Source organism: Mesocricetus auratus, unplaced genomic scaffold (assembly GCF_017639785.1).
Source record: "Mesocricetus auratus isolate SY011 unplaced genomic scaffold, BCM_Maur_2.0 Super-Scaffold_100010, whole genome shotgun sequence".
Lineage (NCBI taxonomy): Eukaryota > Metazoa > Chordata > Mammalia > Rodentia > Cricetidae > Mesocricetus > Mesocricetus auratus.
The window spans coordinates 83,863,783-83,891,630 of NW_024429194.1; the positions used below are offsets into that span (position 1 = coordinate 83,863,783).

Sequence of the window (27,848 nt, forward strand, 5' to 3'; positions counted from 1 at the left end):
CATCAGGGCTGAGAGGCATGACTGGGACCCTGGGCCTATTCCATGAGGTCATCTAGAGGTTGCACTGTGGCCCCAATTCTATGAGGTGGACTTCAGCAAGGGGCCAGGAGTCAAACCATCTCGAGTGGTTTTTGGTGGGGTAGTCTTGATAGAACTCAGGCCTGGCTAAACAGAAGATGGGAGGGAGGCTCTCACAAAATGAGTTTTATTTACAATCAAAGAGGGCAAGAGGCCTTTATCTGCCGTTAGCCTGCCCCTTCCTGAGCAGAGACCAGCATAGGTGTGGTTCTCCGCTTCTTCACAAGGGTTTTGGCTAGTACACCATATGGCTGGCACCGGGACTTCGAGGACCTTGGCAAGACACTCCCCAGGAACATGGTAAGGAGAGAAGCTGAGCTGGCCACCAGTGTCGTCCTTTGCCAACTTCAGGCATGGGGTGGGGAGGCCTGGACACTGCGCGTGGGTCCTGGCCAGGGCTCTGCAGTCTTCCTGGCAGTGTCATCCATCTATGTCCCAGCTGAAGAGGTGGTGCTTCACCAGCATGTCCTGAACACCCTCCTTCAGTGGCTGCTTCTCTTCCTGTGCACAGAACAGCCCCAGTCACCGGCAGGGACCACCCTGGAACCACACAGGTCACTTCAGCCCAGGCTGCACCACAGCACTCTCAGCAAAGGCAATGCCAGGGACCAACCAAGGCACATACACACCTCTCTCTTAGCAGGGAGCTCCCAGTCCTGGGAAAGGCTGAAGGCAAAGCAGCAGAGGACACTAGGGACCAAGCACAGTCTGGTCATTCTGGGCTATTCTGCTGACCCACCAGCCTCCAGTGCCACCAAGTTCCAGGCCCTGCAGAGCGCCCACTCACCCACCGGAGCTCACACTTGATCTGGACCCAGCCAGGGCTGCGCAGGAAGGACCAGGGCTGGTACCACTTCTCCACAGTGGGCAGGCTGGAGCACAGCACCTCCAGCCACAGGTGCAGCACCTGTTCACTAGGAACGAGGCAAAGGGTGGGGCTGGGGCCTTCCCAGGAGCTCCCAAGCACAGGAGCTGAGGCCTCTTGTCTAGAGTCCCCGAGGACACCCCACCCCGTGCACCCTGGCTCTGCCCTGGGGGTACGCTCTGAGGACCTCTCTTTCTCTACACTTACTTGAGCCCCACACAGATAAGTGAGCGTAGTTTCACATCCATCTGTGCGTGTGCGGCATCGTGGGTCACATTCACAGACTGCACAGCCTGAGAAGGGCACAGTGTCACTCAGGTGCCCGGGGCCGGCCAGAGATGTCTCAGGACACTGGCAAGTGTCTTAACTTACCCGGTACAGCAACTCCTCGGGGGTCAGGACTTTGCCATCCTCATCCAGCCTGCAAGAACAAGAGTGCCATCACAGGCTGCCGCGCTGGGCACAGGTGGTGTCACAGGCGCTAAGTATGTACCTGTATGTCTTACAGAGCACCAGGCGGGAATACACAGAATCAAAGTCTCTCTCGACCTCCCGGCCCGCTGCCTGTGGTGGACAAGACGGTGTGAGAGTGAGGGCAGTGTCAGTGAGCACATGCCACCACTCTGAGCTCTTCCCACCTCTTCCAGGGACCCAGGAAAGGGCTGGGACTGAGGAGGCCAGGGCCTGCAGTGATTACCTCCTCAATAAACAGCCAAGGGTGGCAGGCCCCTCCAAGCAAGGACGGCTTCTTCAGTCCGTGTTCAAACAGGGCCTTGAGGGCTGGGCAGAGAGTCCCTCGCACGAGGTCTGTGACTCCTTCTGTCACAGAGTCATCCCCTGCTATGGAGTACTGATGGAGAGGATGTTTGGGAAGCTCAAGCCTGACACCTGCAGCCAGCCACCCCCTCCTGTCCTCCTGGCAGCTGCCGCAAGCCAGGGCTCACTAGGGACACGGGCCCGGCAGGCGTTTGCCGCACGCCATGAACTGCACGGGGCAGCTCGACACTCTCACCTCTTTGCTCCGTTCATCCAGGACCTCCACAAACTTGGCTGGAAACCAGCCTGTGGGAAGAAGTGGCCGTGTGAGGAGCAGCAGCAGCCATCCCAACCCTTGTCCCCAAGGTCCAAGAGCAAAAGTCTCCCCAAACCACCCAGAACCTTCAAGCAGGCCAGGCATGCCGAGAAGACCAAGCCGAAAGAAAGCCCAGCTCCCTCAGAGGTTAGGGTCTGAGGCTGGTGAGGCCGTGAAGAGGAAGGTCTGGCGCAGCAAAGGCATCGCTCTTGGCAGCGCTGTAGCAGACAGAAGCCCTTACCTCTAAGGCCGTTCAGCTCACCCACCCAGCAGTGCTCGTCCTTCTGAGAAATGATCTGCAGGAGAAGAGGACAGGGCTCAGCGCCTGCACAAACCACCTGAAGTCCTCATGCTCAGCACCATCAGTTCTCAGCAGGGAAGGCAGGGAGCAGGCAGCACGCGTGCCACGCCCCCACACACCGTGATGATGTCATTTTTCCGGAAGCCCAGCTCATCATCATCATGCCGCTCAAAGTCCAGCAGGGCCTTGGCCCGGCGCCGGTGGCTGCGTAAGCATGCCACGTAGTTCTCATGGTCCCGCTGGTGGCTCTCCATGCTGTAGTCTGGGGTCAGCTCCTGCCAGAAAGGAAAGGCCCACCATGCAGGGAGAGCCTCAGAACCATGAATGGGTGGGGAATGGGAGCCTGCCACTCACCACGCTACAGTTCTTGGGGTCTGTGCACTGGAAGTGGCGTGCCACACGCAAAATGGCTTCACGGAGGTCAGCTACCAGCTCTGTCTGCTTGATGTTCTTGGCCTTGAGAGCTTCCAGGTCATCGTCCCCTAGGAGGCACACAGGCATGGTAACAGGCCCTGCCCAGCCACTAGAAGAGTCAGCACAAACCCACACTGCTACTCACCGAAGAGCAGGGAGGTGATGCCAGACTTCCTCCGCTGGGTCCTGCGGCGTACAACCTAAGGGGAGGGGAGCCCATGAGCAGTGGCCAAAGAGCCACCCAGAAAGAGAAGACATTAACTTGCTTCTGTCTCACTGGTGCCTGGACATTTCTAATGGCCTGAAGGGGACACTGAGATCAAACCAGATCTTCAGCTCAGGCTAGGGACAATGTCCTACTCAGGAATGCATGTTACCAAGGAAGCCTAGGTCACCCCCCTAGTGGCCGCCTGGTGGTCTAGCTGGGTCACTGCAGGCATGTGCAGAGATGGTGGGTTGGGGAGTAGCTCAGGGCAGAGCCAGTCTGTTTCCCACAGCCCCTCACCATGGTTCGGTCAAGACAGAGCCGCCCTAGTCGGCCCACCTGAGTGAGGTTGGTGGTGGCACTAGTCCCCAGGGTCTGGCCTTGGTCTGCAATGAGGTAGGCCAGGTGCTTGTGGCGTTGGGTCTCCACAGCCACATCAGTGAGGGAGCCGGCCAGCCGCATGGCCTCCCCCCAGCAGCAGCTCGGCGTCCTCCATCTGTGCTGGAATGTCTGACAGCGTGTTGAAGATGGAGGCTGAGTTCTCCGACTGTATCAGCTCTTCCTCCTGGAGGGTGGGAAGGCAAGGGAGCATGGCACTGGCACCCTCCTCAGAAACCCGTGCCCGTCAACAGGTCCAGGAAGGTCCCCGAGGACACCCGCACTCAGGGTTTCTCTCAGGCAACACCACGATGAAGACGGGGTCGGGGGACCAGGGCTGCTGTACTTGGTATATGCTCTCCTGTTCTCAGTCTGGAAGCTAGGTGGCCCAGACCGGGGACAGGAGACCTGCAAGCACCTTAAGGCGCAGCATGCCCAGCGTGGTCTGGAACAACACCAGGGAGCCCTCGTAGAAAAACAGGTCCCAGATGCGCAGCAGCAGTCTGATATGCACCACGCTGGCGAAGGCCGTGAGGAACCAGTGCAGCGTGATCAGGGACAACTCTGCCAACAGATACCAAAGCCACAGGGGCTGAGGCCAGGCTTGGCCGCCGGGGAACAGCCTGGACAGGAGTGAGGCAGGAAGGGAAGGGGCCTGAATGCAGAAGACAAGAGCAACATAAACCACGAGAGCCTGTGCCACCAGCCTGGCCATGAGCCCTTTGCTGATGCAACTACCATCTTAGGATCCCTGGACCTTGGGGAGGGAGGCAGCCAGGTCTCACCAATGTCATGCTCCTGCAACAGTTTGTCCAAGCGAGGCAGGTACTGAACGATGAGGTGGCGCAGGACCCGCTGGTCAGTCTGGACGCCCAGCAGGGTGGTGCTGAAGTAGGAAGCAGGCAGCAGGTCCTCAATAATGGCACACATCATCCAGAATGCATCCTCCTCCTCCAGGAATAGCAGGAGGCAGGCAGCCACCTAGCCAGAGAAGGGGACATGGGGCTTCTACCCAAGTATTCAAGTGAGCCAGAAAAGTGCCCCAGTCTAATGGATAAGGGCTCTTGGGGCCACCTTCTGAAGGCACCATTCTTCAGGCTGGCTGAGAGCCCTAGGAAAAGAGACATCTTCCCATGGCCCTCCCAGGTCAATACTCGCCTCCCATCCTTGCAGCACCGTGAGGGAAAATGTGCCCCACAAAAGGCCTGGAGAAAGACCCTGGTTGCCTCCCAGGCTGCTCACCATGCCCGTGCCCTGGCAGTAGCCAATCTCTGGGTAGAGCCAGGCCAGTGCTCGGAGGACTCTGCGCAGGCGGGGCACCCCGATGCTGTTCACGTTGGCAAAGCAGGCATTGCTGGGCATGGTGCGGAGCAGGTCCTTTTCAATCTGTCAGATCCCCACCCCACCCCACAAGACCTTGTTTGATGCAACTGTACACTGATGCCCACCCAGTAAGGGAGAGAAGCTGTAGCAGGCTTCTGTCCCATCAATGGGGATTCCTTACTGTTGAGGCCAAGGCTAACCCTCCCTTCTCCAGGATTAGATCCCATCAAGTATGGAATTGAACCCACACCAGCCACCTGACTGACCAAATCTGTATTTAAAATTTCCTGCTCTTTCTAATGTGGGGCCATCTCCTGCATGTCCTTCCAAACACTGGATACCTTTGCCTGTAGCACTGAAGGACCTAGAAAGGAACAAGTTTATTCCAGGCCACATTCACTAGTGAAAGGGCTGCCCACCCTGCCAAGGAGACCAACAAGGGGCAGTCCCAGAGGTGACGTGATCTCTGCCAAGCAGCTCCTCCTGACTAGCTAACTGGCTGTCCTGTGTTACCTGTTTGGCAGCAATGGTCTCATCATTGGAACTGTTCTTTACAATCTCACGGTAGGACAACTCAGAGTGCTGCTTCTTCTGTAGTGCCCCAGAGAGCCGCATCCACAACTGGAGGGAGGAGCCACACAGCAGCGTCTTTTGTGACAGGCCAGCGCACTCTCAACTCTGTGGGGCCCTTGTCCCTGTGGCCATCTCACCTGTGGTCTCATGCCATGTGGGATGCCGGCCAGCACTAGGGAGCGGAGTTTCTCAGAGCGGGGGAGGGAGACTGCAATCTTGTCCCAAGTGAGATCCCCCACATCGTGGTTGTGGGTAAACTCCAGATGGGCCTGCCACCGAAGCCTCTGTTGGGGATCCTCCACCAGGGGTGCCCCTGCCATCTGGCTGCATTCAGATTCAGAACCTTCTACCAAGAGAGAGCAGAGGAGGAAGGAGAACATGCCCCTCACCCCACATTCCCACAGCAGCCTGGCCTGTCTCCTGCACACAGCCTCCCAAGAGTGGCCACGCCGTCACCTTAGTGGCAAGGAGGTCAAGCAGACCCTTCTTAAAGCAGCCCCAGACTCAGGTCTCCATCCTCCAGAGGCCCCGGGGGACTCCTTGTACCCTAAAAGCCCAATTCAATCCATTGTGAACAGAATGGGCTTTGTGTATGTATGTGTGTGGACACGTGCGACAGTACAGGTGTAGAGGTCAGGGACAGCTTCTGGGAGTCAGTTCTCACCTTCCACCATGTGGGTCCCAAGATCAAAATCAGCTCACTAGGCGTGGTGGCAAGCACCTTTACCCACTAAACCATCTCAGGGGCTCTGGGTTTTCTTGCTTCTTACCAAACCCCTGACTACTGGTCCATACCAAGACACCATCCTTTGCCTATAAGAGCCATGGCAGCGACTGTCTCACTGGCCTCCACAGCAGTCACACAGACCTTCTAGGACACGTCAGCTCATGTCACTGCTCACGCTGAAGACCATCATCTGCTTCTCTGTCCTTACCACTCACCCCTTTCTTCCTCCTCCCTCCCTCCCCCATTCTCCTCCACCAAACCGTTCACTTCCGGGACCTGGGCACCTGTCACTGCCCTCCCCTCCTCCTAGTCCTCCTGAAAACCTTCCTCGACCACCTTATATGTAAATGTTTCACCTCCCCCTTTACTATACATCAAATGCTCTTCACAGGTCTTCTTGCCCTGAGCATACTCTATTTCTGCTTGATTACAGCCTGTCTCCTCACCTTGAACTCTGTGTGGTCAAGACTATCTTTGAGGGCATAAATGAGAAGAAGGCAAGGCACCACAGCTTCATGAACCCCTCGAACACGAGAGGATGAAGTCTGTGGCCAGCAAACAATCTGTGTGGCGAGTCCTGTCTATGGAGCCTCCTCGGCACTCACCCTAAGCCAAACTCTTACCCTAGTTCTTAAAAACCTCCACGGTGACAACATTGCACAAAGAAAACGCACAAGTCCTAAGTGCGCATCTTGATAGGTATCAATAAACAAATGCCAAAACACTGTTCCACATATGGTTGTGAACACTCTGGACTCTAAATCTGGTGACCTATCAAAACACAAATGATTTCCATCATTCTAGAAAGTTCTCTGTGACACTCTTAACCTGAGCTTTAACCTCCATCTTCTTGCAAATTAGAACACCAAGGAAAACTAATGCCTGAGTTACAAATATGAGTGATAAGAAGTTGAGTGCTTCAGCTGAAGGAAACAGTCCTGCTACTCCTGGTGGCAGGCCATCATGGATCTGGCAGGTGGCCCTTCCCAACAGGCTGCAGCACCTAGTCAGATGCCCTCTTATAGAAAAAAAAAAATCAGCTATGCCAGGCATGGTGGCACATACCTTTAATGCCAGCCCCCAGAAGAGAGGCAGGTGAACCTTTGAGTTCAAGACCAGCCTGGTCTACAGAGCGAGTGTCAGGACAGTCAAGGCTACACAGACACACTGTGTCTCAAAAACCAAAACAAACATACAAAAAAGGCTGCAAAAGTATCAAAATCAATCTGTTGTAATATGATGTTATACAGCCATTAAAATGTGTAAAGTAATGTTTAAAGCCTTCAGTAACACAGGAGATGCTCCTGGTGTAATGTGACATTTCATAGTGTCGGGAAAAGAACACCCCATGCAGCAGCAGCTACTCAGATTGTGGGGGTTCTTTTTTAAGCCCCCACACACAAGGTTTCTCTGTAGCACTGGCTGTCCCGAAACTCCCAAGTGCTGGGATTAAAGGTGTATGCCACCATGCCCGGCCTTCATCTTGTTTTAATCATCACCCCTTTCTGCACTGTGTAACTTTTCTACATTATACATAACTGTTATATTATGTAGAGATCAATAACATTTACCTAAAAAAAAATCAAAAGTTCCCATAAACTTACATCACCCTCAGATATACTCTGTCCTTAACTCTTTAAAATACCACCCCCAGACATTCAGTGGAATGCAAAACACGGGGCAAGAATCCTCCCAAGGACATCAGCAAGATCACACAGAAGGGGCTGTGTCTTACCTTCCTTTTCCACACGGAAACCAAACTCATCATAGCAGATCTCTGGTTGCTCCACAGACTCTTCCTTCTAGAATCAGGATCAGGAAGCAGTTCCAAAGGATACCACCCATATGGCTGATCACTAAAACCCACCCTGATAAAGGCTACCCATCTATTATGTCTTCTCTGGCCAATCATTAAAGTACAAAGGGTCACTACCATGACTGAATTCTCCTGTGTCTCCATAACAGTCTTCCTCCTCACTAATGGCTGAGTCCTACAGGCCCAAGACACTAAAATGCCATCTCCAGTAGGGAGTCTGTGACCCTGTGTTAAAGGGAGGGGTGGGGGTAGGTCATTCACATGGAGCATGGCAGGCTGGTGCCTGGTTGTGCCAACAGCTATACCTGTGTGTACTTTGCCAGAATCTCCTGGGGCCATATGCTTGGAGTCAGGGCAGAGAAAGGGCCACTGGCAGAAGGCATGTGGTTTCCTACAAAGACCAGAGAGAACAATCAAGAAAAGCAGAAACACCTAGCATGGTGGCACACACCTTTGATCCCAGCAAAGACAGACAAATCTAAACTTGAGGCCAGCCTAGTCTACATAGTGAGTTCTCATTCCAGGCCAGCCAGGAGTACATGGTGAGAGTCTGTCTTTTAAAAAATCACATAGAAAAGACTGGCTATACAGAGTGCACTGATGAGGCTGATAGAGAAGCCTAAAAGGAGCACTGTGGAAAGCCGCAGCATGTCCAACATACAAACGCAGACTTCTTTTTCTTTCCAGTTTTGAGACAGTGTAAAGGCCCAGTGCTGGAATTCACTTTGTAGATCAAGATGGCCTCTGCCTCCCGGATGCTAGGACTAAAGGTGTGCACCACCATCATCCGACCTAAACTCAGACTCTACCTCCTTCCCCACCATAGCGAGAGTATTCACAGGCCAGAGAACAGAGCTAGAGACATGAGAAAGACCGTCTCAGTCACTGTCCCAAGAGCCCAAAACCTTCTCTCCCCCTTTTCCACCTCTCTCATCTACAAGATTGCTTCTCAGTTGTTTGGGTTGGTTTTGAGAAAAGGCCTCTAGCTCAGGCTGCCCTCAAACATGCTATACGCTGTGGCAGGCCTTCTATGCCTCATCTTCCTGGAAGTCAGCTCCACCGCAGCTCCTGGTCCCCACCTGACATCATGTGCAGGAGACAGGAGCAGGTCTTCACAGATCCAGGCTCAGATGGTCATTACTGGAGTCTCTGACGGTTATGAGGTTCCTCAGGCTTCATCTGCCCTGTCAAGAGAGCAAAGGGGAGGTTGTCCTACCCCACTCCTGAATCCTGGAAGGAGAGTCCTCTCTGTCCAATCCACTGCTCAACTTGGAGATGTCTCTCTCTCTCTCTCTCTCTCTCTCTCTCTCTCTCTCTCTCTCTCTCTCTCTCTCTCTCTCTCTCTCTCTCTCTCTCTCTCTCTCTCTCTCTATTTTGAGACAGAGTTTCTCTTTGTTGCCCTGCCTGTCCTAAAACTTGTTTTGTAGACTATGCTGCATTAATTGAATACTTCAGAGCTCACAGTCTGTACCACAATGAGGTGTTGGCACATGTCCTTAACCCCAGCATTTGGGAGGCAGAGGCAGCCTGGTCCACTGAGCTGTTCCAGGACAGCCATAGCTACAGAGAAACCCTGTCTTAAAAAATCAACAAACAAAAAGCAAAGAGAGAGAGAGAGAGGATATCTCTCTGGGCAAGGGGGAAGGGAATGTTCTCTGGTATCTGGATTCTGGCATCAGTTCTGCTAATCTCTACTTGTTTAGACCCCAGGCAAATATCTTTCACTTCTTTGAATCTGTTTTCTTTGTCAATAAAATGAATACCACCACCTATGCCTTACAAAGATCATGAAGATTAAGTAAAACAATGCAAATAAGGCCCTCAAGCATACCATCTGATTTACCATTAGGAAACTGAGGATCATAGTAATTTCTAGAAAGTGACGGTTGAGGAAAAAAAAATGACTTGGTATCTGAGTCTTGGGTCCAGACTATAGTACACTAAAAACTATTAAGCCATATGAAATTGCTGGTATTTGTGTATGATAGCCTACAAAAACAATGTCAAATGGTTTGATGTAACATATCCCCAGATAAGATCCTAAGACTCAGCATATAACCACAAAGGAGGTCATTTGGTTATTCTTGAAGAAGAGCTGAGCATCCAGGCATGGTGAAAAATCCCAGTTACTCAGGAGGCAGAGGCAACCAGAGCTCTGTAAGTTTGAAGCCAGACTGATCTATATAGCAAGATCCAGGCCAGTCACAGCTACACAGTAAGACCCTGTGTGAAAAATAAGAGAGGAAAAGAAAATATGGCAGAGCAAAAAGCATGGAGGAAAACAGGCTGTTTAAAGTGGAGGAAATGACATCTGCAGTGAAGGGCAGAGGGACTGGAAGACAATTCCCTTCTGGACAGCCTCCTACTCATTTGTCACCCAGCCCCAAGCCAGGCAGCCCAACAGCGGACAAGGTCAGGCTGTTGCTGAGTAGTTGAAAACCAGATGGGATTGTGAGTCTCAGAAGAGAGGGGCTATCTGTATCATGTCAGAAAGAGCCTTTGAGAGCTGAGGTCTGAGCTAGGGTTCAAGGGAAGCAAGGAGTCAAGGCCTGAACTTCAGTGAGAGATCCAGGTGTGGGGAGTCTGGGGTGCAGTGAGGGAAAGGAGTGAGAGGAAGCAACAGCAGGGGCCACGGGCACCTTACCCTGAGGACAGGCCTTTGACCTTTACTCTCAGAGACTAGAGAGACCAGGAGGGTCTGAATAGCCATGAAGCAAAACCTGCTGGGATAAGAGAAGCTCTCCAGATGCCCAGACGTCTAAGGAGAATTCAGGGCCAGAGCAGATGGCCCAGAGTAGGAGAAATGTGGGCCTTGCCTGGATAAAAGCACTGAGAAATGGTGAGGCTGTGGATACGTTTTAACAGGCTGCGAGCTTCAGCTCTGAATTTTGTATGCATGTGTGCATCTGTGCTATTTTTGTGTGTGTTGTATATATGGATATGTAGGCTTCTTCAGGCTGTCCTTAAGCCTCCCAGATGTGATACTGCTAAGCTGGACAGGCAGGTTTTTCAGCTTCCAGTTGCTGCGGAAAATTCCCTGAAAGCACCCATCTGGGAATTGATAGAAGTGGCCCAAGGAGTTAGTCACACCTTGATTACCTGGTCACTGTGGCTGCCCTCCTGTTGCCATAGGGGTGTTAAGAAGCAGAAACTTTAGAAAACCTGTAACTGATGCAGCCACTTCGGAGGTGCTCTGAAGAAACTGTAACAATTAAATGCACGGGCTAGAGGACATGTATTCCTCCCTAGCTTACCAACCCCACATTTGCTACTTAGACAAACGTGCTGCTGTGTGCAGGCATGAAGGCACTGCTCATTTCCTGCGGTTTCCTGACATGGACTGAGGGACCTACACCCCTACAAGGCAGCAGGGCTGCTGTCACATGGGTGGCTTTCTGCAGACATCTGCCAAGAAAACCAAAGACTGACTCAAAATACGCAAAACCACTCACTGTTTGGGTCTGGTTGCACCTAAGATCCTGAAGACCACTTTTTCTCTGTCAAGAGATGAATGAAGTGATGTTGAAAACTACAGAAAACAGATGACTTTATAGGAGCAGCTCAGAGCTGGGTAAGTCTGAGAAAGACTAAAGGAAGGAAGAAGTTAGTATGGCCACTCTAGATGTTCTTAGCACCGACATGGTGGCTCACAGCCATCCACAATTCCAGTTCCAGGAGATCCAATGTCTTGTCTGATCTCCTTGGGCACCAGGCGTATATACATGCATGCAAAAATACTCATAAACAAAATAAAAAATAAAAATAAATTGTAATAAAAGTTTTTATAAAATAATAAACGTTGGGTATTGCCACTCTGACAGTATAAAGGGTTTGACCTTTAAGAGGTGATTAGGTTGTGAACACCTTTAATCCCAGCACTTGGGAGGCAGAGGCAGGAGGATCTTTGAGTTTGACGCCAGCCTGGTCTACAGAGCAAGGGAGCAAAGCCAGGAGGATTGCATGTTTAAGGCCAGTTGTCTATATAATGGGATCCTGGCTCAAAACAAAAGGTGACTGAACCATTAAAGCCATTAGACAGGAATGTGGAGTCTATTGGTCTTGGATTTTTGTTGTTGTTATGTTTTTATGATCTGACCTATGTTACCCAGGCTAGTCTAGAGCTTTTGGACTCAAATGAATTTTCCACCTCAGCTTCAAGTGCTGGAACTATAAACATTCACCAGTATGCCAAGCTTGACCTTATTTTTTATGTTATTTTCTTTGGAAGTACTTAAAACTATACTGTTTTTCAGAATTTGGAAAATCTAAATAGACTTAATTAGGGAAGTATCCCAAATTGGAAAATCTGAAACTTCATTTATTTGAGATAGGGTCTCTACACATCTCTGGCTATCTTGGAACTTGCTATGTAGACTAGGCTGGTCTCAACTTCACAGAGATTTGCCTGTCTATGCTCGGATTAAAGAGATGCACCACCATATCTGGCCTGAAACTTTTTTTTTCTTTTTCTCTCTGTCCCCCAACTCCTGCAAGACAGGATTTCTCTGTATAACAGTTCTGGCTGTCCTGGAACTCACTCTGTAGACCAGGCTGGCCTCGAACTCACAGAGATGCACCTGCCTCTGCCTCCCAAGTGCTGGGATTAAAGGTGCATGTCACTACAGCCCAGCCCAGCCTGAAACTTTTTAAGAATTAGAAACACTAAAAAAATCTTAAGAGCACTGGATGTCCTTCCAGAGGACCCAGGTCCAATTCCCAGCACTCACATGGTGACTCACAACTGTCTGTAACTCCAGTTTCAGGAGATCCTATCTATATCTTTTTTCTGGCCTCTGAGGGCACTTCATGTATATGATATATATATATATATATCATATATGGCATAAATACCCATACACATAAAACAATAAAATAATAACTTACATTTAAGAATTTCAAAATCTATCTTTTTATATGTAGCAATGTTTGCCTACATGTATGTATGGTGCCCAAGGAGATCAGAAGGGATCCGAGTCACTGGTCCTGGAATTTCAGATAGTTGTGAGCCATCACATAGGGTGCTAGGAGTTGAATCTGGATCCTTACAAGAAGAACAAGTGCTCTTAACCACCAAGGCATCTCTGCAGCCCAAAATAGTAATTAAAATGTAATGCTTAGTATGGTAGTGCAAGTCTTTAAACTCAGCACTCAGGAAGCAGAAATAGGTAGATCTCCACAGGTTTGAGATCAGTCTGGTCTACACAGTGAGTTCCAGGTCAGCCAGGACTACATAATAAGACTCTATTTCCAAATTAATTCATTAATTAACTAATTATAGGTAGTGTTATAGTATACTATTATAATTAGAAATAATTACAACTTAGAATTGCAATGATGACAAAGCTATTACTCGCCACCTCAAATTTCCTTCTTTGGGGGTTTAATGTTTATGCAAAATCAAGTGGAGGAGAGAAAGGGAGAAAGTGCCATAGCTCATTTGTAACTGTGAAAAGGACTCTTTTCCCTCTCATTTGTAGGTAACACTTTACCAACAGAGCACAGCTTGAATTTGACATCTTAGCAACCTAGGAAAACATGAGCTTCTTAAACTGCTAAACGGTAAAGCCGTCACTTTTCAAGTTATTGTAGGAAGCCCTCCCCCCAACAGTCTAAATAATCACTGGAAAATGACTGCAATGCCTTGAAATTAGAGCTGGCAAGCCCCAGTTTTATTCTGTAGATGCTGGACAAGGTACCCCTGGTACCCAAGCTTTCACGTGGGGCTGCAGACAATTCCTAGCATGCTGACATGAAATGGTTTTTCAAAAGCAAAAGACATAAAAGCAGCATACAGGAAACGAGACACTTAGCAAGGAGATGAGCAAAGTACAGCCATCTGCAAAACACACTCCTAGGGGAAAAGATGCCATTTCTAAATCTATTTTTCACAACAGTTCCATGTCTCCTGAGTTCAGTGCAAATGCCCACAGGACCATCTTATCCACTGGCAACACAGTAAAATGTAAACACAAATGAAAGGCTGAAGTTGTAGCAACTAGACAAATCAGCTCTCTGGCGAGATATGGGAGGAGGCAAGACAATTGGCTACATGGCTACATGATCTTGTCATAAAATCAAATAAAAGTCTCTAGATTATAGACAGTCACTAGGCTTATAATATAAGACAAAGGAAATTCTGGACTCTCCTTTGATTTTAGTTTGTTTTTTGTTTGTTTGTTTGTTTGTTTGAGACAGGATCTCACTATGTGGCATTGGCTGTCCTACTGATTACTATGTAGACCAGGCTGGCCTTGAACACACAGGGATCCACCTGCCTCTGCCTCCTGAGTACTGGGGAAAAGGTGTATGTCACCACCACCTAGATCCTTTGACCTTTTTAATAGCCCACTAAACAACATAAAGTAAAATTTCTGGGACTGGGGGATGAAGAGTTAAGAGTTAAGAGCACTGTTTGCTCATCAAGAGGACCCAAGTTCAATTCCAGCATCCACAAGGCAGCTCATAACTGTAACTCCAGTCCCAGGGGATACAATACCCTCTTCTGGCCTCCATAGGCACTACATGTACGAGGTACAAAGATATACATCCAAGCACAACATCCATACACATAAAATAAAAATAAAGGGAAAATAAATTTAAAAAATAGAATGTTGTACCTTAAGAAAAGTATGACCTGGGGCCAGTGAGAGATGGTTGGGGGGGTAAAGTTGTGCAAGCCTGTTGACCTGAGTTCAATCACTGGAGTCCATGGCACAAAGAAAGAACCAGTTCTTGAACGGTGTCCTGACCTCCACACAAGTGCCTCTCACACATAACAAGTAAGAGAGTCGAGAGAAAAGCACGACCTGGGTGAAGAGATGGTGCAGCAGGTAGTGCACTTGCTATGCATGCATTGAAAGGGAGTCTGGATCCCTAGACCCTACATAGAAGCTGAGCTGGCGAGGCTTCCTACCTGTAATCCTAGCACACGGGGTTGGAGACAGAGGGTGAAGACAGGCATCCCAGAAGAAGCTGACTAGCTAGACAAAATGGCCAACTCCATGTTTATCATGATACCCTGTCTCAATATGCAAGGTAGAAATAATAATAATCAAGGACACCTGATGTCAGCTTTGGGCTTCCACATATGCACACCTGCACATGCAAACACATATGTGCACACTACACACAGATACATACACAAAAAGAAATTTAGAAAAAAAACCCAGCATTATCACTATGTAGCTAGCCATGACTGGCCTGGAATTCACTATACAGACCAGACTGGCTTCAAACTCATAGAGATCCACATGTCTCTACTCACTGAGCCACTTCTTCAGGCCCCTTCAAGGATATGATCAGCAGATCTAGAACTGCCGACTGTGCTGACATCACCTCTCTGGTGCTGATGGTCTGCGAAGGAAAACACTGAGACCCAGTAGTCTGAATTCTCCTTTGGCCAGTCTTTCAAACCCTCCCTTTCCAACTCCCATGTTCATCTACCTCCCTCTCTTGAAAGAATCAATCACTGACAGATGTTGCTTCATACTGCTTATGTACATGTCTGTCGGATATCCTGGTCCAGAGTCTGATGTAGGGCAGGTGTTAACTGGAGGATAATAGCCCTGTAGCTCCCAATGTACAATATACTCTTTTCAGGTCCTGCTTACAATACATTTCATCTGACTGGCCCTTCTTCAATGCTCAAGCATTAGCTTAACACTCCCTCCCTCTGCCTCAGTTTGTGTTTGGTGTTTGTCTTAGTTGGGGTTTCTATTGCTGTGAGGACCAAAACAACTTGAGGAAGTAAGGGTTTATTTCATTTACACTTCCAGGAAACAGTTCATCACTGAGGGAAGTCAGGGCAGGAATCTAAGCAGGGCAGGAGCTGATGCAGATGACATGGAGGAATGGTACTTTCTAGCTTTCTGTTTATGGCTTGCTCAGCCTGTTTTCTTGTAGAACTCAGGACCACCAGTCCAAGGGTGACCTCACCTATGATGGGAAAGGTCCTCCCACATCACTAATTAAGAAAATGCCCCATAGGCTTGCCTGCCACCTGATTTTATGAAGGCACTTCTCAACTGAAGTTCTCTTTCAGATGGTTCTAGCTTGTGTCAAAGTGACATAAAAACTGGCCAGCACAGTGTTCCAGTTCCTCTATGTTCCTAACCAACCTGTCCAGAAATACTTAATAGTGACCATTTACTGCAGGCTTTCTCCATGCCAAGAACTCTAATAAGCAGACCTAGTTTAAACCTGCAGAGTCAGCCAGGGGTGGTGGTGCACTTTTAATCACAGCACTAAGGCAGAGGCAGGAGGCAACAACTCTGTCAGTTAAGGCCAACCTGGTCTACATAGTGAGTTCTAGGACAGCCAAGGCTATGCAGAGAGACTGTCTCAAAAACAAACAAAAGCCGGGCGGTGGTAGCGCACGCCTTTAATCCCAGCACTCGGGAGGCAGAGGCAGGCAGATCTCTGTGAGTTCGAGGCTGGGCTGGACCGATAGCCTCCAAAACAATACAGAGAAACCCTGTCTTGTAAAGACCAAAAAAAAAAAAAAAACCAAACAAACAAAAACACAAAACCAAAAGGTTAAGATATATAAAAAATAGGGGGCATACATTTCACATAAAATAGAAGACAGTAAACTGGGCAGTTGGTAGAATTTTACTATATACTCTTGCATCTTTTTTTTTCTTTTGTGTTTGTGTTTAGTATCTGCATGTGTCTGTTAGGTACACATGTGTCTGCGTCAATGCCAAGGAATTTTCTCTATTGCTTTTCACTGTTTTTCTTTTTTTAAGATTTAATTAATTTTAAGTACATGGGTTTTTTGCCAGTATGTACATCTATGTATCACGTATGTATAGTGCCTTTGAGGTCAGAAGAGGGTATCAGATTCAATTTACTGTATGAGTACTGGGTATTGAATTCAGATCCTCCGGAAGAGCAGCCAGTGCTCTTAACCTCTGAGTAATTGCTCTGTTCACCTCTCTCCTCTTTTTGAGACAGGTTCTCTCACTAAACCTGGAGCTCACCAATTCAGCAAGACTAGTTGGGCAGCAAACCCCAGAGGCCCTTCTGTCACCCAGGATTATAGGTGCGCATTTTTTCTTTTTGCTTGTTTGTTTTTGTTTTTTGAGACAGGGTTTCTCTGTATTGCCTTGGAGGCTGTCCTGGAACTCGCTCTGTAGACCTGCTTTGTTAACCTACCTCTCACTGGCTCTCAACATGAACTGTTGCACTGCAGCATCTGCCACAGTCTATTTCCCCAGATAGTGGGACCTGTTTGCTTCCTCATAGAGCGTGCCTGATTATATCAGCCACTGGTGCTAACCTTCTAGAACTGGTCCTGCCTGAAATACCCCAATGACCCTTGTTGAAAACATGTTTATTATTCCACCACCTTTTAATCCCTGAGTGTGACATCTGAGGTAAGCTCCCACTTTCTTAACAACCTCCTCTAAACCCAGGGTCATCAGAGCAAAGCATTCCTTTATCCACTTCCCCTCCAGCTCCTGCTCCTACAGGGTTGTTACTGGGGCCACTGTCCCTTCCTTAAGTCAATATTTCCTTTGTGACCAGGGATAGAATGTTCTTTTAGGCCAGAGAGGAGTGGCAGTGTAATATAGAACACACAATGGGCAAACACACACCAGGCGAGGAGGAACCTCCCCTGGAGCAGACGCCAAGGAACAGACTGCCCCTTCCTGTTCAGCAACCAAGAGAAATGCAGCCCTCCTATCTGAACTTGCTCAGGCTCCCAACCGTCATATCTCTGAGGCCTTCAAGTCCCTCTATGGATCACTCCTCTAATATTTACAGCTTGGCAGTATCCGGCTAGGAATGAGGAAAGCCAAAGCAGGGTATCTGCATAGTCCATCTATTCCACCATTAAGGAAGTGAAAATGAAATGTGTTAGCTAACTGAAGCTCAACATTTAGCTAGCAAGTTTTGAGGAAAATAAAGTTACTTGAGGGCCAACTAGTGAAAAAAACCACTGAAAAATCTTTTCTTAAATGTATAGTAATATAGGGAGTCTGGTAGCACAGCTCAATTACTAGAACGCTTGCTTAGAGTGCAGCAAGTCCTGGGTTTAATCTCTAGCACCCCACCGATACAGTGTATGGTGGTAGAAGCTGTAAAGTCAGTATTCTAGAGGTGGGGGAAGAAGGATCAGAAATTCAAAGTCATCTTTGGCTATACTCTAGGCCAGTCTGGGATGGACATATATAAGACTCTTTTTTTTTCTTTTTTCTTTTTCTGGTTTTTCAAGACAGGATTTCTCTGTGTAACAGCCCTAGCTGTCCTGGAACTAGCTCTGTAGACCAGGCTGGTCTTAAATTCACGAAGATCTGCTGGTCTATCCCTCCCTAGTGCTGGGATTAAAGGCGTGTGCCACCGTCACCACCACCACCACCACCACGCTCTAAGACCCTTTCTAAAACAAACAAATGAAAATAAACTAAATAGCACTTGGGAGGCAGAAGCAGGCAGAGTTCGAGGCTAGCCTGGTCTACAGAGTGAGTTCCAAGACAGGCTCCAAAGCTACACAGAGAAACCCTTTTTTTTGGTTTTATGAGACAGGGTTTCTCTGTATTGTTTTGGAGGCTGTCGGTCCTGCCTGGCCTCGAACTCACAGAGATCCACCTGCCTCTGCCTCCCGAGTGCTGGGATTAAAGGCGCGTGCCACCACCGCCCATCGAGAAACCCTGTTTTGAAAAAAAATTAAATTAAATTAAAATTGGGGCGTGAGGGGTAAATCAGTCATTAGTGGGTGTTGTACAGCCATGAGGCCCTGAGTTAGGACTCCCAGCACCACACAGAAAGCCAGGCATAACAGTGTTCATCTTATTACCACCATTTTGCAGGCCTGCCTTCTATAATATCTTAGGGGTTTTGTGACAGTTCTTTATATTCCATACTTGGTATGTGTGATCTAAGTAATCAGGTTGAGGGTTGGGAACAGTGCTACCCATTGTAGGATATTTAACATCACTATCCTGAAGTAACCCTAACTATTTAATGAACTTCCCTGCCTTAGCTAACCTCATGTGTATTCCTTTTGAACAAAGCCAAGGAGTGATTCACACAGAATTTATCTTCACTGTGGTTTAAAGCTTCATCATGCATCTCTGACTTTTGCTTTGTTTCTGTTCTTTGAGGTAGTGTCACACTGTGCAGCCCAGGCTGTCCTGGAATTCACTCTGTAGCCAATCTGGCTAGAACTTGTGTTAATCCTCCTACCTCAGCCTCCTAAGTGCTGGGGTTACATGATGGGGGTCTCACTAACTTTATATTATATTTCCTTCAGTGTTAATTCAAACTCCCCACAATCCTGATGACCTCTGGAGATGGTCACGGCCTAAGAAGAGCTGAGGTCAAAATTACAGTTGGGCTGACAATATAGCTCTGTGATGGTGACATGCTGGGCAAGAACAAGGCCCTGGGTTCCACCTGTAGCCCTGCAAAAGCAAAGCAATAGAAGTGTGTGGAAGTGGGAGGGCGGAGTACTGCAGACATGGCTCAGTGGTTGTGCTGGCTTGTTCTATGTCAATTTGACACAAGCTATAGTCATCCAAGGGGAGGGAACCTCAATTGAGAAAATGCCTCCAGAAAATCAAGCTGTAAGCAGATAATCCTGTAGGGCATTTTCTTAATTAGTGATTGATGGGGAAGTGCCCAGCCCATTGTGGGTGGTGTCATCCCTGGGCTGGTGGTCTTGGGGATTTTATAAGACAGCAGGCTGAGGGAAAGCCAGGGGGAGCAAGTCAGTAAACAGCACCCATCCATGGCCTCTGCATCAGCTCCTGCCTCCTGGTTCCTGCCCTGTTTGAGTTCCTGTTCTGGTTTCCTTCAATAATGAACTATGACAAGGAAGTGTAAGAAATAAACCCTTTCCTCCCCAGGTTGTTTGGTCATTGTGGTTCATCACAACAACAGTAACCCTAGGACAGTGGTTAAGAGCACTTAGTACTCTTGCATAGGACTCAGGTTTGATTCTCAGCACTCATATGGTCACTTACAACCAATCCTAACTCCACCTCCAAGGGATTCAACACCCTCTTCTGACCTCCAGGGGCTCTTTCATGCACAGGATACACATAAACTCTACACAGGCACACAGAAACATAAAACAAAACAAAACACTTTTTTTTGGTTTTTTGAGATAGGGTTTCTCTGTGACTTTGGAGGCTGTGGTCCTGGAACTCGCTCTGTAGACCAGGCTGGTCTCGAACTCACAGAGATCCGCCTGCCTCTGCCTCCCAAGTGCTGGGATTAAAGGTGTGCGCCACCACCGCCCGGCAAAAATGAATACATCTTTAAACCAGCTGTGCAGTCTTTTCACTCACTTTCTCCATTCTCTTTTTACCTTCCACTTATAGGGAAATGGATTCTCCCTCTACATGTTAGCTCTTCCACCACAGTAGCCTTTCAGTCCGGTTCCTTTGTGGTATCTTACTCTTGAGCACCTTCTGTCTATTCATCACCACCTTTAAGTCAGTGCATATACTCAGGGCTCTTGAATCTTAAATTACAATAAGCAAACCAATGTGATCGTGTCTCTCAAGCCTCTTATCTTTCAACATTTTGTTATCTGCTTTACTGACATGTTTTTAAAAGTACTTGACAATTAACTCCTTTAAACTCTGTGGTTTAGCTTGCTTGTCTTAACAGCTAGATTCTAGATTCTCACTGATTTCCTAGTCATTTTATAGTCATTAATCCCAGCACTCAGGAGGCAGAGGTAGGCAGGTTTCTATGAGTTTGAGGCCAGCCTGTTCTACAGATTAAGACAGGGTTTCTCTGTATAGCCTTGGCTATTCTGGAACTAGCTCTGTAGACCAGGCTGCCTCCTGACCTCTTAACATGTGACAATGGCAGTCCTCCTCATTGTCACATGTGGCGGCTTTTCTATGCCCCCTCCTCTTGACATGAAGCAAGCTTCTGTAACTATTTGGGTATTACAGAACTAACACTATATGGCACCCAAGGTTTTGTTATAAAAACACCATGAACTTTCATCAATTTCTATGAGATGCAAGCACATCTACCACACACTGTGACTTAGGTAAGGTTATATGGGAAGATCATGTATAGAGGCTCTAGGTCAATCAAAAAGGGTAAGATCCAAATGGGAGCCACCACTAACGCCCAAGACAAATAAGACCTTTTGGTTTTCATTTTTTTAAGGAGGGGGAGGTGACATAAAGTCTCAAACTGTAGGAAAAGATGCCTCAGAGGTTAGAGCACTGGCTGCTCTTCCAGAGGAGCTGGGTTCAATTCCCAGCACCCACATACTGGCTTCACAGCTGTCTGTATTTCACTCCAGTTCTAACAGATGGGATGCCTTCTTCTGGCCTCTGAGGATACCAAGCTCACACTTGGTACACAGACATACATGTAGACCAAACACATAAAAAATAATAACTTTTTAAAATTTTAAAGTTTCACAGTGTAGCAAGGGTGGCCTCAAATTCACAGCAGTCCCGCCTCAGTTTCCCTAGCACAGTGCTGGCAATATACATGTGCCACAGTCTGCCAATAAAGAACCTGGGAAAGGCAGGCACCAAAAAAAACCTTTTTTTTCTTTTTAGAGTACTAACTGTCCTGGAACTCGCTCTGTAGGTCAGGCTGGCCTCCAACTCACAGAGATCTGCCAGCCTCTGTCTCCCGAGTGCTAGGATTAAAGGCATGCACCACCATGCCTGGCTGAAGAAACATTTGTTGACTTAATAAGTAAAGATGTATGAATCAATGAGACCCCAAAGAATGGAAACCAGACGAAGGAGCTAAATACAAGCCATAGTGTATGAGTTATGTATATGTAAACTACAGAGCAGATGTCACTCTGTTTAGGAAAACCAGGCAAAGTATCTTGGGATAGAGCCAGGAGTGGTGGCACATTTGTGTAATCACAGCACCAAGGAGACTGAGGCAAAATGACTGACAGTTCAGAGCCGGCTCAGGCTATATAGCAATTTTTTTGACTTGTTATTTGGATGGGAGGTCCAACATACCACATGATCCTGTGGTGGTAAAAGGACAACTCTGCCGGGTGTTGGTGGCACACACCTTTAACGCCAGCACTCGGGAGGCAGAAGCAGGCGATCTCTGTGAGTTCGAGGCCAGCCTGGTCTACAGAGCGAGTTCCAGGACAAGCTTCAAAACAAGACAGAGAAATCCTGTCTCGAAAAAACAAACAAACAAACAAACAAAGGACAACTCTGTAGAGTCCGTTCTCTCCCTCCACCTTTACATGGAGCCAAACTCAGATCATCTCATGGCACTGTATAGCGATTCTGAGGCCAGCCAGAACTACATGCAAGACTGTATCAAAAAGGAGAAGGGAGAAAGAAAAAGAGAAGGGATGAAAGCAATTCTGGACTTTAACCTTACTCTCAAGTCACACAAGTTAAGGATATTTGCCAGTGGAATGCAAACATAAGAAGTGGGAAATGACTTACTGTTTCCTGTCTTTAGAATGTTAGCTAAAAGCCGGGCGGTGGTGGCGCACGCCTTCAATCCCAGCACTCGGGAGGCAGAGGTAGGAGGATCTCTGTGAGTTTGAGACCAGCCTGGACTACCAAGCGAGTTCCAGGACAGCCTCCAAAGCCACAGAGAAACCCTGTCTCGAAAAACCAAAAAAAAAAAGAATATTAGCTAAAAGGCCCTATATTATTTTGTTAAGGAAAAAAAAAACCTTTTGAGCTCTAATTGCAAATCATGCCTCTTCTAAGACTTCTTTTTGTTATTGAGACTAAATCTTCCCTATGTCGCCTAGAAATTTCTGGGTTCAAGCAATCCCCCAGCCTCAGCCTGTGGTAGCTAGGACTACAAGCATGAGCCATTTCCTATTTTAAAAATGAAGACTTTGGTAATTAATTAGTGCTTTCAATTTCAGTTTTCATGTTACTCTTGTTGAGACTCTATCCACTGAAAGCTAATCAATGAGCCAAAAGAAGCTGAGCTTCTAAAATATGCATCGTTAGAGAAAAATCACAAATATAAGCGGGGCTCAGGGATGCTGCACACCTGTAGTACCAGTCCTCAGGAAGCAAAAGGAGGCTCTTGAGTTCAAGGCCAGCCTGAGCTGTAAGACAAGCTCACATCTAAAACAAACAACAACAAAACACACATAAATATAGCTAGCCACAATGACAAGAACCTGTGCTTTCTGTACTTGGGAGACAAAGGCTAGAAGATCAGGAGTTCAAGGCCACTCTTAGCTATATTTACTTTGAGGCCAACCTGGGCTACAGGAGATCCTTCTCAAACAAACTAAACTTCACAAATACAAAATATACAATACAAATGCCTTAAAATGCAGGAAATGTAGAGCTGGGCGTGGTGGTGTGCACCTTTAATCCTGGCACTCAAGAAGCAGAGGCAGTGGATGCCTGTGAGTTTGAAGCCAGCCAGTTACATGGAGATCCTGTCTCCCCAAAAAAGGAGGGGGTAACTAAAAATATTAACATAATTGCAAGAGATACACAATGTTAGAAGACAGATAACAGCTAACTGTGCCTACTAAAAAGAGGCTAATGTCGCATTTGTGAATGGTGATCATAAGGTTATGAGCCTACATTTTCAGGAGTGATTTATTATGTTTGTAATATTAAAAAAAAAGTGCTGTCAAAACAGCTGATAAGCTGCACAGAAAACTTAGCCTCACTATTTAGTCCCATGCTGCTGCTCCAAGCACTCTTCTCTATTATGTTGAGCACAACAACCCCATAAGGCATTCAACCTCCAAGTTATTCCTCACCCTCACCTACTATTGATGTAGGGAGAGAGGGAAGGTGGTGAACAAGACAAAGGCCCTACTTTTCAAGAGCTCACACTGAAAGCTGGTATTACAAAGACACACTTGTGGTTCAGACCCTAGCCTGCCAGACTCCACAGCCTGCACTTAATCTTTCAACCATATCACTTCTCATGGTGGGGGGGGCACATATGCAGGCTATCACTAGCTAACATTATAACACTACTTCTAAAGCAAGGTAAGGTTTCTCTCTGTTAGAGTTCCAGCATCTTTCCCCAGTTTCCAAGACTAAAGACTTCGATGTAGACATTTAACATAAGACACTGACAGTTTTTCTTCTTAGTCCCTAAACCCTTAAAGCAAAACATACAGAAAGTGGGAAACACCGTAGATATTCAGTACATGGTTGAATGACGTTCATGAAGGTGGAAGTCAGACTGTACTACACTAAGCAGTAAATGAAAGACTCTGCCCCCAATTTTTTTAAAAACAAATTTTGTATATTCCAGACTGACCCGAACTATCTACATAGCTGAGGATAACTTTAAACTGATCCCCCTGCCTCCACTGGGATTATAGGGAGGTACCACCATATCCAAGCACTTGGTGCTAAAGATCAAACCCAGGGTTTCATGCATGTTAGACAACCAACCTACAGACTGAGCTACATTCCTGGACCCAGAATTTTCTTTTTAAGGACAAATATAAAGAGGAAAATAGGCCACGTGTCCTGGCACACATCTTTAATCTCAGCATTCAGGAGGCAGAAGCAGGCAGAGCTCTGTGAGTTCAAGGTCAACATGGACTATAGAGTGAGTTTTAGGACAGCTAGAGCTACATAAAAGAGAGAACTTGTCTCCCCACCTCAAAAAATTAATTAAATAAATAAATAAGAGAAAATGGGAGAAATGCAGTAATATCTAGGGGAAATATGACTACAGAAATAATATATATATATATGCTGGTATTGAACACAGTAGGCCTTGTACATTACATAGTAGGTAAGTGCTCAGTTATTAAGCCAGATCCCCAATACTTTGAATATACTTGATGATAAGGAAATACAAAATGCTGTCAAGAGAGCAGGAGTGCTGGACATGGTGGTGCACATTTGTAATCCCAGGACCTGGAAAGTGGAGGCAGGAAAATCTTGAGTTCTAGGCATTTCAGCAAGTATTATGGGGGAGGGAGAGAAGCTGGGGGGTCTTAGAGCTAAATAGAGCTGAGTAAAAGTTTGCTTTGTCACAGTGTTTGTGAGAAAATCATTTAACCTCTAGGCCTTATTTACACACATGTAAAACACAATAACAAAAAAAACCCCACAGTAACACCTACAATTGGCTGTGACAATTACAGTGTTTATTAGGCAAAAGGGACTCAATAACTACTGCCAACAGATTATTGCCCCAAGTAGAGGCCACACTCCTGTGTTCTAACTTCTCCCAAACTAGCTGTCCTGTCCGGATTTCCTGTCCAAGTTAGTGTTATATGAAATGACAAACAGGATCTTTATTTCTTCTGTGTTATTCCCACTTCCTTATGACAGTGTGAGCTCACGAACGGCTGCTGTGGAAATTTACTGCTGTTACCAGCTGAGTAATAGGCACAGTCTGGAGGAGAAGCTGATGAAACTGATGTTAAGTCACCAACTCTATGAGACTTTGGACTTCTGCCAAAATCTTCATTGATAACAAAGAAGAGATAAAGTGAAAACACATACGCAGAACAGTGTGTGTGTGTGTGTGTGTGTGTGTGTGTGTGTGTGTGTGTGTGTGACTCTAGGCCAATAAGATGCTCTTGCAGTCACTCCAGGCACAGTGTAACCAAAGAAATGGTCTCCTGAGTCACTTTCTCAGAATTTCTCTCTCTTCTCCGACATACACCCCATTTCTTTCTTCTGTCAATGTGACAACTTCCCAAATTCACAAGGAAAGAAGGTTAGTGCGTTTTTATGTAGAGGCAACTTTTCGTTCACAACCTTCTTTCTTCTTGCTAGGAACTAAACAAAAGGTCTCACCATGGTAAACCAGCACCGCTACCCAAGCCACATCCAGGACTCCTCACAGTCCTATTAAATTAATGTTTGTCTATGGGTCATATCCATCAACTCAAATACTTCCCCTCTCACATACATCACACACATCTGTGGTGAAAATCAAAGTTGGATGTGGTGATACAAATGCAAGCTCATCATCTAAGAGACAGGGAGAAAGCCTAGCATGATCTCCAGACTGCTATTGACAATCAGGGGCTGGAGACACAGCTCTGTGGTTAAGAGTCAATGCTGCTCCAGCAGAGAACCTGAATTTAGTTCCCAGAAACCATAACAGTCTCACAACTGCCTACAACTGTAGCTCCTGCAGACCTAAAGCCATCTTTTGACTTCTGCAGGGACCTACCCTACACGCACTTGTGAATACACACATGCACACACACACACGCGCGCACACACACACACAAATAAAAAAATCTTAAAAGTTTAAATAATCAACCAAACAAAAAATCAAGATGAGATAAATGACAAAAAGGGTGCAGTAAGGATTTGGGGCCAGCTCAGTAGTGGAGAGGGGCCCTGGGCTCCATAGCCATCACAAAGTAAGTAACAGCTATACTTGATTAGGATGATCAAAAACAACAACAAAAAGCAAGGTATCAGCCTTTACTTAGAACCAACGGCATTGCTCATGGAGAACAGAAGGAAATGAGTACGTGAAACACAGATCACGAATGCTTAGAGTCCAGAGAGAACAGGACGCTAACAAAAGGAATAATGGGGTAAAGAACTAGGAAATGTGTGTACTTTAAATTTAGTCACCAGCACAGTTAGAAAAACTACAAATAAAAGACGAACTGAAAATTAGTCCAATTAAAAATCAGGGCTGGAGAGTGCAAACCTTGAATCCCAGCACTTAGGAAGCAGAGGCAGACAGGTTTTTGAGTTCTAGGCCAGCGTGGACTACATAGGGAGACGCTGTCTCAAAACAAACTTGAATTTACCTAGAAAAATTTATTTTAAGGAATTTTAAAAAACACTCTGGGTCATCTCTATCCCACTGAAAAAACAAAACAAACAACAAAACAAAATCCACCGTGACCCAGCATGAGACTGACGATTCGACACAATCTGTCACCGAAAAAGAAACTCTGAAGCATCTGTATTTCCCATTATTGCATTATTGTCATATTAAAGCCTAAATTTCAGAGTAATTTCCAGAACTCCAACGGGAAGCTCACAAGGCGACCCTGCCTAAACGTTCGCCTCAGTTTCCCCATGCTAACACTCGGAGCGCGCTCAGACTCGGCCTAGATGCTGAACCTGAGTCTGAGTCTTCAGTGAAAACACCCAAGTTCGCTCTGAAGGAGTTGCCACCTGCCCAGACGCCCGCAGCAGCCCCACTTCACAGGCAGGCAGGCAGGCGTCCCCGTGTCAGGCGCGGTTTCTCCGAGTCGCCGCCGGAGGGGGTGGGTCTGACACGCGCGTCCGGGGTCGCGCCACAGCAGCCCGCTGCCCCCGCCCGAGGCGGCGTCTTCCCCGCCGCTGTCCCTTCAGCCCCCACCGCTGCCCGCGGCCTCCACCCTCGGGACAGGTGAGCGTCCGCCTCGCGGGGAGACTCGCACCCCACTCACCTGTCTCGCGGCCACCTCAGCAGGTCCGGCTCCCGGCTGGCTCCCAGTCAGCGCGCAGCGGCCTCTCCGCGCACGCGCGGACCGCAGAGCCGGCGGCCGCGGAGCATGGTGGGGACTGTAGTTCTATAGAGAGCCTGGACCACTCCGTATTCCAGGCCTCCTTCTGGAGATGCCTCAGGCACCTGATTCATCCTGTGAGCAGTTTGGGGTTATTTTGGAGCAGTCAGGAAGGGGTCGATGCACGAGGCCAGACACTGGCCTTCTCTTTCAGCTCAAAGAACAAGCCTCCAGACCAGCTTAATCCAGTTTTCCATTAGTCAGGCCCTAGGGGACTCACTAATTGGTTGCGGTTAAGATCAAGAAGGATGCAGTGTGTGGAGCCTGGGGGCCTGCTTTTGAGTCACTCCGTTCGTATCCATGGGAACCCAGAACTTAAGGTTGCTGTGAGAACTAGATGTGTTTGGGGAACGTTTAAACGCAGTACCAAAGAACAATCCAGAAAGATGACGATTGCTGCTGTCACTGTTGGTAAGGAATCTAGCTTAAAAATGCCCTTGCCTTGCCCCATTTCAGAAAGGCTATCAACTGGTTCAACGGCATTAAAGGGACATTTCACCCAAATATGAAAAGACACTCATCTAAGAGCTGCTTCCTAAGGTCAGCATCTGTTCCGAGTGTTGGTCTAGTTGTGCCCAGGTGAATGAAAATAAAAGACTACAAAACACAAGGCAGGCTCAGGCACAACAATTCGAGAACTCCT

At 47.4% G+C, this 27,848-nt stretch overlaps 1 protein-coding gene across 1 annotated transcript; it reads right to left on the reverse strand.

Moving 5' to 3' along the window:
* Positions 1–189: 189 nt before the first annotated feature.
* On the reverse strand, positions 190–27,214 carry Sgsm3 (small G protein signaling modulator 3). Its single transcript, XM_013111353.3, is given in 23 exon segments — positions 190–579; positions 708–768; positions 870–992; positions 1,151–1,236; positions 1,316–1,364; positions 1,437–1,507; positions 1,641–1,793; positions 1,956–2,005; positions 2,257–2,311; positions 2,436–2,591; positions 2,671–2,798; positions 2,876–2,930; positions 3,275–3,406; positions 3,408–3,500; positions 3,732–3,877; positions 4,099–4,294; positions 4,556–4,699; positions 5,150–5,257; positions 5,347–5,555; positions 7,672–7,738; positions 8,058–8,143; positions 8,832–8,936; positions 27,089–27,214. Coding segments are annotated over 22 exon segments (2,259 nt in total). The 5' UTR covers positions 8,842–8,936; positions 27,089–27,214; the 3' UTR covers positions 190–498.
* Positions 27,215–27,848: the final 634 nt, after the last annotated feature.